Raw genomic sequence first — 12,558 nt, forward strand, 5'->3', positions numbered from 1 at the left:
TTAACAAAAGCTTTGACCAAATAAAAAAAATCAAATCAATGTTTTAAAAGTTATTGAAATTCCGTACAAATCCGTATTATGCGAAAAATTCCTTACAAAAATTCCGGCCTGTTAAAAATCTGCGAAGAGGGTCGAAAATCCGTATGATAAGGAAAAAATCCGTACAGTTGGTAGCCTTAGGCATACCGAAGGCACCAAAAACGTTTCAGCCGTAATAAAAAAATCAAAAATTAAAATTGAGACCGATTTCGTAGAGAATTGCTCATTTGTTGAATACAAATTAGAATGCTATATTTTTTTTAAATTCGATGTATTTTACTGTTCATCTATATTCACAACCAAACCTGAATTTCCAAACCAAAGTTGATTTTATTTTTCAATTTCGGGAATTCCCGGGATTCGGGCATTCCCGGTTATAGAAAAATCCCGGGAATTTTGTCACGGGAATTCCCGGAATGGACGCACTGGTTGGGTTAAAACGGACACTGATATTTTAAAACAAAGCTTTGTTGATTCACTCCACATAGCCCCATTAATGTTGGAAATGGGGAAACCCTTTCGCTGATGCACCTTTTCTACTTTACCAAAGGAGATGCCAACACCTTTTTTTTTCTGAGAAGGGTTCACAACAGGCTACCCGAAAAGGAGGGGACGACCAACCCTTGCAGATTATGATTCAATTTATTTGCTGGGTGTGAACGCGATATCAATTTCATTGTATCACTTTTATTTTATTGCTGTCATTTGCAGGAAAAAATCCTCGACGCCGGCCGCGGTTCCGCCGCCGTCGCGGCCGCTCGTGCCCAAGAAGCGTCGCAGTTCGACGTCGGCGTGGATCAACCGGCGGAACTCGGTGACCCCGCCCTCGACGACCGCCCGGAAGCGCTTCAAGAGTTTGCCGTTTGTGGTGCCACCGCCGGGCGATAGCGCTGGGGACGTTACGGTGGACGACCTGCTGCTGCAGGAGGCGATCCGGCGTTCGAGGGAGAGCCGCCGGACGGAGGACAGAGAGACGACGACCACCGACGACCACGAGGACAGCAGCCGAAGCGAGACGACCAGTGAGGGTGGGACGACGAGCGTGACGCTGCGGTTGCCACCGCCCTGCAAGTGTCCCTACTTTGGCGAGAGTTGCAGCCAGCAAAAGTACGAAAGCATCCGGCCGGCCGAGATCAAGATCGTCAAGACGACGTCCAACTTTAGCTCGATCTCGAACTTTGAAACGCAGGTAGCTAATCATGTTAAAAATACATTTGGTTAATTTAGGGGAGAGTGGGGAGACTTGATCCCCTTTTTTTGTATCGCACATAACTCTGTCAATTTCTCACAAAACTTTAAACTTTTTGCATGATTTGAAAGTTTAAACATTCATATATGTTTGGCTAATAAGGGTATTTCATCAGATAAACTCTTCGAATCATGCCAATCGTTTTAAAAAAATAATTTAAACCGGCATTTTAAAAATGTTAGGGGTAACTTGATCCCCCTTTCAACGTTTGAAGAAATCTTAAGCAAAATGTTTCTTATTCATCCAAACTTTTAATTTTCTATAAGTTACAGCAATTTCACATAACACCTGTATGTTTGTGTTCAAAATATAACAAGTTTAGTATGTAAAATATTTAAAAAACATAAAATATTATTTTTTAAACCAAAATTAAGCATGTTTACAAAAGCTGGAAATTTTTGTTAACAAAACTTTTGAAAAAAGATTAAAACTGCAGTAAGTTATGTACAACTATACTAAAGGAAACTATTTATGAAAACCCAGCTCAATTATTTAATCTTGAGGCTGATTCCAGTGACTGTAAAAATTCAGGGATCAAGTCTCCCTAAACGGACTTTTTTAAACAATTGACTGTCAAAATAGTATGACGATAAATTTAACATCAAATGCGTAAGGGTTTTGGAGTTGATAAGTTTATCAAACAATTCATGTAAAAAAAATATTTTTTTGAATAATTTTTGAGTGTTTTTTATACATATCAAAACAATGAAAAAAAGATCTCTTGGAAGTTTTTTGCAGCTCGTTTTAGAAAAATGTGTGTAACTCAATCTAAACATTTTTATTTATTTTCTTTGTTTTCTATAATGAGTTTTAGTTAATTTCGCACAACTTTTTAGAACAAAGCTAATTGTTTTACCCACATGCTGACGAGATACAGGCTTGGGATCAAGTGTCCTCGGGGATCAAGTCTCCCCACTCTCCCCTACATTGTTTTGCTTGAACGGAACATCGATAGTATCCCGAAGAACTTCATCTTATAGCATTACACGAAACCATTTCACTCTGCTCGTTGTCACCACCAAGTGGAAGCCAGCAATTCATATTTTACTCAAAAACAAAAAAAAATAGTTTTTTCGTTCGTTCTTCGTCATCCTGGTTATGCTTGCGACATAACCAGTGCACCCTTTCTAGGGGTGGGCAAAATAAGAGCGAACGAACCGTGGCTCACAAAAAAAAGAACCGCGGATCTTTTTTAAACTCCGGTCTTTTGAAAGAACCGTTTCAAGATGGAATGATTGATGTTATAAATATTATCAATTGAATTTAAAAAAATGTAGTTCTAAACAAACAGAAGAAAACTTTTCATTGTTTAACTGATTGTACATTAAAGAATTACCGGAATACATATTTGAGCATTTCAAATTGCATAATTTGTAAAATATTACCAAAAATCTACTGAATAGTTTAGAGATTTTAGAGTTAAAATATAGCCTTTTGTCCAATTAAACTGTAGCTAAATAAAATATCAAATTAGTTCAATTCTTGAAGACATAAACGCAATTTTAGAATTAATAGCAATTTTTCCAGCATACTAGATTTAAGTTCGGATGCCACTCAATTAATCGAATGTTTAGGTTCGAGTAGAAATCTTGACATAGAGACCACCATGATCTATGGTTTTCAATGGCATTTTCTTGTTTTCAGTTTAAATTTTTTTATCTAATCTATTAATTTATAAAAGTCTAATGTGAAATAACATATTAAATCACACGATTCTTTAAAAAAAAACCTTTTCATCCAAATTTTGAAAAAGAGCGAAAGAGCCGTTCAAAAGATTGGCTCTTTTTAAAGAGCGAACGAAAATGAGCGGCTTCTAAGAAAGAGCGGTTTTGCCCACCTCTAACCCTTTCCCTCATGATGTATCCATGTTTTCCTCGCAGGTCTACAGCAACAACGTCTCGACGCGGTCCACGTCGAGCAGCCTGTCGACGCTGCCCGCTTCGGCGCTTGTTTCGCCGAGCAAGAGCAAGTTCAACAACCTGAAGGGCGTCTCGGTCGTCACGTGGGACTCCCGGCGTCACCAGCGGCGTGGTTCCAGCTTCGGTGGCGCCCGCACCTCACTGCTGTTGACCCCGACGAAGCCACCGGCCGTCTCCCTGCGTCGATCGGCCACCCTGCGGAACCACTCCGAGGGAACGCCATCGATTGTGGTGGGCGGTCCCGGTGGAGTCCCCGGCAGTGCGTCGGACTGCCGGAGTCCGAAGCAGAACAGCTCGACTCCGTGTTTGCTCCAGCGGCAGACCACGATCCGGTCGCACCACTCGCGCAACTCCAGCGTCATCTCGCGGAACTCGTCCCGCCACGGCCGCATCATCCGGCTGGAGCAGAAAGCCACCAAGGTGCTCGGGGTGGTCTTCTTCACCTTCGTTATCCTGTGGGCGCCGTTCTTCGTGCTGAACCTGCTGCCGAGCGTGTGCCAAGACTGTGAGTCCCGGATCGCCCAGTGGGTGTTTGAGGTTGTCACGTGGCTCGGCTATGCGAGCAGCATGGTCAACCCCATTTTCTACACCATCTTCAACAAGGCGTTTCGGGACGCGTTCAAAAAGGTGCTCCTCTGTCGGTACGGCTCGAAGCCGGCGTGGCAACCGCCGAGCAGCTAGCACCACGCTGCCGCCGCCACAACTGTCACCGTAACACGGCCCATGGCCAACGAATCGGTCTAACTAAACACACCCACACACAGTAATAGAACAATCAAAACGCACTATTTGGAGGAAAACTTGGTGTTTCATTGTTGCAAAGTAGTGCGATAGTAACTTTTGGAGATGTTGTTGTGTATTAGAGAATATCAGAGTAAATGTTTATACCAGATTAGTAGAAAAAAAAAGAGCAATCGATTGTGTACGCCTTTTACATTTAGACTAGTGGATATCACAGCTTTTACCGGGTTTTACTCCGTGACGTCATTTGGTGCATGCAAACTGTCAAAATTCTAACCTCAAAAACGAGTCGGCGTAAAACCGTACTCGAGTACGCAATTCACTAGGGGAGCGTTCTTTTATTACGTAACTGTTGAATTGGAAAAATAAAATTCTTTTTAAAATTTTCTTTTCTACATTTGTGTGCACCTAGGGGAAATAAACCCATTTTAAGCCTAATAAGCGGGCTTGTTTGAATGATGCTGGATAATCTGGAAAATTCACTAAAACCAAGTACACCAACGAGTAGAGCAACTTTTTGTGAACATTTCTGTTTATTTTCACTTTCATTAAAAGTTATGCTATTCCTTTTACAAGCATTTTAAAAAAAATATTTCAAAACCCCATTATAATCAGTCGTGTGCATTGGGCCACGCCCATTTTTGTATTTTCAGCTTAGTTCTTTTTTTCTTTCAACGCTCGTTTGGGTCTGCTTCGTGCTGCCAAAATTGATGAAATTTTGAGCGAACACTCACGAAAAGTAGCATTTATAGAGAAAGTTTCCTGGCAACACCACAAGCGCTGCTAGTGGTGTTGGTGGCCACCCTTTGTTCTTTATTTGCCTTCGCTTCTCGCTCGGTTTTCTTCAGCCTTCGATTGGAATGGATTGTCAAAATTGAAACGTCAAAAGACTTAGCGCGTTTGTTTTTATGATGGCGCTTGCTAATTATTTACATGTTTCGGGAATATTTTTCAAGTGAGTGACTAAGTAACGGTCAAAAGAACATGTAGCCGGTAGTTGGAAGCAATTTTATATCTTAAGCGCTTTGAAATCGTTAGCGCAAGTGAAAAGATATTGATGGCGACATTCGTTAAGCAGTTAACCTCTCATCTTGCGTGTGGATGTGTGTGCCACCAAAATGATGAGAAATGGTCTCGCAAAATAGAAATTATGATCAAAAGTGCATTAAATTTGATCTTTTTGGCCAGTAAGTGGCATACATTTGCGTGCTTACTCGAGGCGGTGCTGTTGCTGGTAAGTTTACAGCCTAAATAGTATTTTTGGAGCTTTAATCGAGCATCAAACTCTCCATATGACGAAGATAGGTGTTTGATTAGAAAGGGTATATTTCCCCTACGTCGAAGACCAAGATTGTTTACTTTTTGCTCTTTGGTCTGAATGTCTTGGTCTGACAGCTTTATCATGGATTTTGGTCTGGTCTAGGCGGGGGATAGGACACAGCACCCTCCTGGGAAAAGCCTCTAGAAATGTCGACGGAACCGACGAGGTTTGAACCCATCAAGCACCGATGACAGTTATGTTTTCAAAACAAACTTAATTTAATGATGTTTTGCATTTAAGAGGCAGTTTTTGTAGATTTTGCACGGTGTGTTCTAGAGGTCGTAACGAGGTGCTCCGATTTGGATGACACTTTCGGCGTTTTTTTTTTTGAATTAAATATACTTTATTGAATCTTTCTTATAATAATTACATTTGGTTTACATAATAAGTGGTCAGCTGTGGCTCTTCAGCTTTAATTTGCTTTTCGTGATTTAAACACTGTTCATTTTCATAACTATAAAAATATATGATTTATCATTTTTGTAACACTAGGTACAATGAGGAAAAAAAATGTTAAGAAAACATAACCTAACCTAAAACTAACTTAAACTTACAATAAACTAAACCAATCCTTGAATCAAGGGGTATTCAGAAATAGCACATTTTTCCCTGAATTTCAAACATTTTTCTTGAATCTTCTGATCCAACATTTTTACTTCTGCTAATTCATGAACCTCACTTGATCTTGTCCAGCCAGGAACATTCAAAACCATTTTGAGTACCTTGTTTTGGACACGCTGGAGCTTCAATTTATGAGTTCTAGCGCAACACTCCCAAACAGGTACTGCATACTCAATAACGGGGTAAATTATTTGTTTGTAAACTGCTAGCTTATTTTTCAAAGAAAGCTTTGATTTTCTGTTAATTAAAGGTACAAGCACCTGATGAGAATGCTGCACTTGTTCAATATTTTGTCTACATGCTGCCGAAACAAAAGTTTCGAGTCAAGTATGAGACCTAAATAGACAACTTCCTTTGACCAGGGTATCGAAACATCATTCATTTTATCAAAACATCATCCTTTGGGACAAATCTGGCCGATTTGGAAAGAGGAAAAATGATGGTTTGAGTTTTTGCTGCATTTATGCGAATTTTCCAGTCGCCAAAGTATTCAGAAAGAACGTCAAGACCCTTCTGAAGACGGCCAACTAAATATCTGGTTATTTTACCCTTATAAATAACGGCAGTGTCATCAGCAAAAGTGACAACACACCATTACCAGGAAGAGTAGGCAAATCCGATGTAAAAATATTGTACAGAAGTGGGCCAAGAATACTTCCTTGGGGAACCCCAGCATCAATGTTGAATAATCCAGAAGCAATCCCATTCAGAAAACCCTGAACGATCTCTCCGAAAGATAGTGCTGGATAATTTTGATAAGATACATTGGAAAACCGTACAAATACAGTTTATGTATCAAACCATCATGCCAAACATTGTCAAAAGCCTTCTCAACATCCAACAAAGCCATAGCAGTTGATTTAGACTCAAGCTTGTTCTGCTTGATGATTTTGGTTACTCTCGTAAGCTGATGAGCAGTATTATGTCCCTTACGGAAGCCAAACTGCTCATTCAAAATTATATTATTATCGTTGGTAAAATCCAAAAGCCTTGAATAGATGACCTTCTCAAAGAGTTTGGACAGACTACTCAAAAGACTAATGGGACGATAACTTGTTGGCGATGTTGGATCTTTTTGAGGCTTCAAAATTGGTATGACTTTGCCCAGTTTCCAATTGGTGGGGAAGTAACCAAGTTGCAAACATTTATTGAAAATATTGGCTAGATGTTGAAAGAACTGATCACTCTGTTTTTTCAACACTAGATTAAAAATGTTATCAAAGCCAGGAGCTTTCATATTTTTCATTTGTTTTACTGCAACTTTGACTTCCTCACCAGAAACATGGGAATCTGCAGGAAATTCAAAGGTAGAGTTATTAATTGTTGAAATACTATTGGCAACTGATGTTTCTTTACGGCTTGTCATGGAAGCGCCAAGATTATGAGAACTAACAAAATGAAGCCCAAGTGCATTTGCCTTTTCCTCGGATGTAATCAAGGGAGAATCCTCAACAATAAGAGGAGGAATAGGCTTTGGTTTGTTTTTAAGAACTTTAGAAAGTTTCCAAAATGGTTTTGAATAATTCCCAAGCTGGCTTACATGTTTTGAAAATTCTTGATTTCTGATATTGTCAAGTCGGTCTTGTATGATTTTGTTCAAATTGTTCACTGAAATCTTTTTGTCATAGTCCCCAGTCCGTTGATATTGTCTCCTATAAACATTCCTTAGTCTTATCAAGTGTTTAGTATCTACGTCAATATCAGTTATAGCCCGCCAGCCTATCGAACTCCCCTATGGTTAAGTGAGATGGCTTAAGCGCCACTCCCGAAGGAGACCATCCACCTGTTTGTCGGTTTGCCCAGCCGTAGAGACCTCTCGAGGGGGGTTCAGTAATCCCGTTTCGGGACAGGGAGTTCTGTGGGGGTGTAAAACGCGTCGGAGGTACTCCGACTAGCGTACCACGCCACTACCCAGGAAGGGTAGCTGAAAAGAAACCGGAAACGGACTGGAGACCTCAGGCGTGTTTCATCACCTGCGGCCTGGAACAGTCCACCTGAAACAGATCTGCAGAAAAATAGCCAAATGGTCCAAGGGATTCGGAGCCCTGACTCCAGTAGAAAAATAGAATAAAGTAAACTAGAATAATGAAAGAAAATCTACATTTATTTAATCGGTCGCGATCAACATGAGTCGACTCTCTCGGTCACCCTAGCATAAGTGTTTGTTTTATAGCTACTGTGTGTCTAGGTTAAGTGCAGCAGGAAAAACATTTGTAGTGTTTTGTGTTCGTTTATTTTACAGTGAGTCATACATGTTTACGTACGTACGTTTGTGTTTGCCGGCGATCCTCCCCTCTTCCTTTCCCTGAGATCCTGTTACTTCATCCAAAAATCTACCGTGTGTGTCTTCCTTCTTCTCTCTTCTTCTTCCGGTTTAGGGGTGTGTGCTATGTGCGTTTTATGTATTCATATTTTGACGTGTCGGAACAATCTCGACGCGCAGCGCCGCGCTACTTAGTTGGTAAGGTTGGTAGCGGGCGAAAAGGTGTGGGCCATGGTCTTACCACTAGTGCATGCTCTTACTCACGGTTTGCTTGGCGTTCGCGGTCGACGATCACGTGGTCGTCTCGATACCTGTTCTGCTGCTGCTGGTCTCGAAGGAACTCCGGACGATTGGTGGTCGGTGTTCTTGCTGCGGACGTCTACGACGTCATCACTTGCTGCTGCTGCTGCTGATGCTGTTCTCCGGTTAACACCGGACGGGACTCGAGCACGTGGTGGGTCGCACCTGCGAGGGAACCGCGACGACCTACGCTTGAAGATCTGCTGCTGCTGCTCGGCTGGAACGCTGGTTAGCTGGTTGTTGTTTGCTGCCGGTTCGCGTGTCCGCCTTCGAGGCCGGACTTCTCTCCCAAGGGTTAACCTTCCTCACGTGGTTTCCTAACCTTCCAGGTTAGGTTTCAATGGCGGTTGGCGATCGCGATGGCGGATGCTGATCGCGATGGCGGTTAGTTCAAGGACGCTGCGGTGACGGTTGCTGCTGTCCTGTTACGGCGTGGCCGTACAGTTCCGCTGCCTAGCGCGGTTTGGCGAGCGCTGGCCTTCGGCGGCGTGGGCGTTGCGGCCGGATCGAAGCGGTAGCTGGTCCCCGGTAGATCGGGCCGTCTTTGACGAGCGTGGCGGTGGATGCAGAGCTGGTCATGGGGCAGATGTTAACTTGGCACTCGCACAGGTGACCACGAGGTGGTCAGCGCACTTACCAGGATTTCTGGAACGCACATGCACACGGTCTTCACACACGCACACGACACGGCACTAGAACGATCTACTAATCTCGCTAACTAGCTAACAGGGAAAGGACAGAGAAACACATTACACTAGAGATAACCTAAAAAGACAAACTCATGGGAACTAGAAAACCTACAATTTAATCACGAGACGCGCACAATCGAGGGCCACTGGTGCCTCTTCCGCGGAACTGTTAAAAGTGAACCGTTGGGCGCGTCATCAGAACGCCGAGACTTATGAGAGGCTTCAGTTCCGAATTCCGTTCCTCTCACGGTTACCAACCCTGGACAATAGCTTGTCATTCCCCTGGACCGCTTTACTACCTCCGCGATCTCATCACCCCCGAACCGCGAAAACGCGAAACTCTTCGCGAGATTCGTGCGGCTGGCTCTCCCCGATCTCCTGTGCTGGCTCACCTCAAGAGCAAAGTTTAAACCACTCGGCCATCTGGTTGAACGGAAAGCTTTTGGGATAACTGGCGCAAAAGGTACTCGGCATTTGAGTGATCAAAGGAATGAGCAAAGGTCACTCAGCAAAGAAAGCTCTACTCTGCGGTGTGTACGTTTAATACAGTTTAGGTATTTCTACTTCCCAATCATACCGACTGTACTTTTATTCCATATGTACTCGTTACACAGTTACCTTAAAATTAACAGGAACCTCCCGAACGTTGGCAGCCTCTGCTTGGTTGATAGCCTGCTGGATCACCTCCAGCGAACGATCAATATCGGCAGAAGTTTCCAGGTGTTGATCATAGTCGATGTTGCTGTCGACCACTTGCTGAAACTGCTGCCAGTCAACGTTGTGGTAATCTTTCCGGGTTGGTTGCCGCTGCGGAGTAACGGATGCTCCAACCTCCACAACCACCGGATAGTGATCAGAACTCAACTCTTCAAACACCTCAGGATGAGCCACGTTCTCAGCCATATTGGTAATGAAGAAGTCGATGATTGAGTGATTCCCAGACCGAGCCACCCTCGTTGGACGATCTTGACTCACAACGTTGTAGTATCCGTTTTGCAGATCGTTGTGCAGAATCACTCCGTTCCGATTCCTCCTGCTGTTGCCCCAAACTTCATGCTTCGCGTTGAGGTCACCAGCGATGATGTACTTTGCGCTCCGCCGTGTCAGCTTCTGGATATCGCTCTTCAGTTTTGCTGCTGAACCATCTCTGGAATTCACCTGACGTGGGCAGTATGCAGCAATGAAGAGTACTGGGCCAACCGAAGTGGGAATTTCCACCCCAACGGCCTCGATGATGTCCAGCTTGAAGTGTGGCAGCCGGCGTGGCTTGAGATCACGATGAACAGCGACAAGCACACCTCCTCCTCCAGAGGTGGTCCTGTCGAGCTGCGTCGCGATCTTGTAGTTTTGCAGATAAACTTTTTCACCGGGCTTCAGATGAGTTTCCGTGATGGCAGCTACGTCGATCCTTCTCGCGAAGAAAATCCACCAGCTCTAAGTTCTTCCTCCTAATGGAGCAAGCGTTCCAATTCAGCAGCTTGAGGGACCTACGATCCATACTGGATGACGAACGAGGTCAGCACTTCAATCTGCTGGGTCTTGGTTTTGCATCCACGCAGTGCAGCGGACATCTGTTTGAAAATATTGAGGAGTTCGGTTGAGGTGTAAAGATCATTACCATTTTCCTCAACTGCTGGTTCTTGGGTTGGTCTTGGCTCCTGGCTGAAGCCCGGTGGTGGCGGTCTCGGCTCCTGGCTGGAACCCGGCCGTGGTTGATTCATCTCAGCTCTCTTCCTGGGATCCAACGGCAACGGTGCCAAGTTCGGGACCTGGCGTCGCGGTTGAAGAGGTGGAAAGTTTTGCTCCACCAGGGCTGGAGGAGTTCTACGACGCTGAGGCTGATTCTTCGTCGATGCTTGCTGCCGAATTTTCACGAACTCAGCTCTCTTGGGGCACTTTCGGTCGGTTGACGAGTGCTCACCGTTGCAGTTGAGGCACTTCACCAGCGAATCTTGGATGCACTGGGATGTGATGTGCGCATCGGTACCACATTTGGCGCAACGACGCTTTAGGTGGCAGTTCTTACCTCCGTGCCCGAAACCCAGGCAGTTGAAGCATTGTGTGACGTCACGGTGCACTGGTCGGTATCGCTCCCACGACACGATAATGTTGAAAACCGCTCGGATTGCCTTCAGCTCAGGAAGCGTCGTCGATCCCTTAGCCAAATGCAGCAGGTAGAGCTGGTCACGGTACTTGATGTCTTTGTTGCGTCGGCTCATTTTGTGCACGGCCAACACATCCAGTTTCAAAACTTTTAGCTCGGCAGCTAATTCCTCCACTGGCATGTCGTACAGACCTCTGACGACGATTTTGTACGGCTTATCCATGGCGACATCATGGGTAAAGTACTCCGCCTCGTTTTCGGTCAAGTATTCCTTGACCAGTTGATAGTGCTGCCTGGATTGCACCAGCACCTTAAATCCGTCCTGACACAGACGAATGTTGCCTTGGACTTTCCCAGACTTGATGAGTTCAACCAGCCCCGCTCGAAAGTCGATCGTTGCTGCTGATTGCCGCACATAAAAAGGAGGCAGTTTCTCCTTTCGCTGTTTCACTTCATTCTCCTTTGCTTCCGCTACCTGGTCCTCGTCAGGCAGTCCAGCGAACTTGTTGTTCTTCAAAAGCTGCTCCTCGTGCGACGAAGAGTTCTCCTCCTCCTCATCCATCGGTACAGTACCGTCGCTCTTTTTCGTCTTTTTGCTGTTCGATGTCACTTCCAAAAGCACCTTCCTCTTGGAAATCCCCGGTTTTTGGCCATCAGTTGAGGCCTCAACCTTCCTTTTGGAAATTCCCACTTTTTTGCCTGCTTGAGCCGCAGGTAGGGCGATATTGCCGGCGTTTTGCGCCGGGACGCGACGAGTCATGTTGAATCAGACAACCTTCTCCAACGAATGCTCGGATAACAATGACTTTCGGCGTTTGTTTGTCTATACATGAGATAAACTCATGCAAAACATGGGCCCTCTACGACCAACGGAAGTGGGGTAAAACGGGAATTGAAGTTTAAGTTTCAAAAAACATTAAAAATCCTAGTTTTTTGTGTTGCCTGCATCAGTCGATTGTGGACGGTGGGACAGCGCGTTTGCCTTGTTCGTGTTTCGAGCGTCCTTTTTTAAAGTAACTGCTGTTTTTTTTTCGTGCTTTGATTAAAATTTCGATTATTATTTCTTGATTTTAAAAGCCCTTCCTAAATCATCGTTGATCAGAAGGCACGGCGTCGGGTGGATTGTGCATTAATTTATCGAAAAATGTGTAAAATTTTCACGGTGAAAAAATAATTTCTATCGAATCGTTTGTCGAAAGACACGCTGATATTTTGAATCGTCGAGTTAATAGTGGCGCAAAATTTTCTATTATTTGATATTAAAATAACTGTGTGTGAGTGTTCTTGTGTGTTAACCAGAAAGACCTTCCCA

The 12,558-nt window shown here is 44.1% G+C and overlaps 1 protein-coding gene across 1 annotated transcript in view; it reads left to right on the plus strand.

Moving 5' to 3' along the window:
- LOC6046000 overlaps positions 1–4,115 on the plus strand; it is a 133,062-nt gene extending 128,947 nt beyond the window's left edge. Inside the window, exons 6-7 of the mRNA XM_038263351.1 lie at positions 751–1,228; positions 3,169–4,115. Of these exons, the coding sequence (XP_038119279.1) occupies positions 751–1,228; positions 3,169–3,888 (1,198 nt within the window). The 3' untranslated portion in view covers positions 3,889–4,115. The remainder of the gene's footprint in view (positions 1–750; positions 1,229–3,168) is intronic.
- Positions 4,116–12,558: the final 8,443 nt, after the last annotated feature.

This window comes from Culex quinquefasciatus, chromosome 3 (assembly GCF_015732765.1).
Source record: "Culex quinquefasciatus strain JHB chromosome 3, VPISU_Cqui_1.0_pri_paternal, whole genome shotgun sequence".
Taxonomy (NCBI): Eukaryota; Metazoa; Arthropoda; class Insecta; order Diptera; family Culicidae; genus Culex; species Culex quinquefasciatus.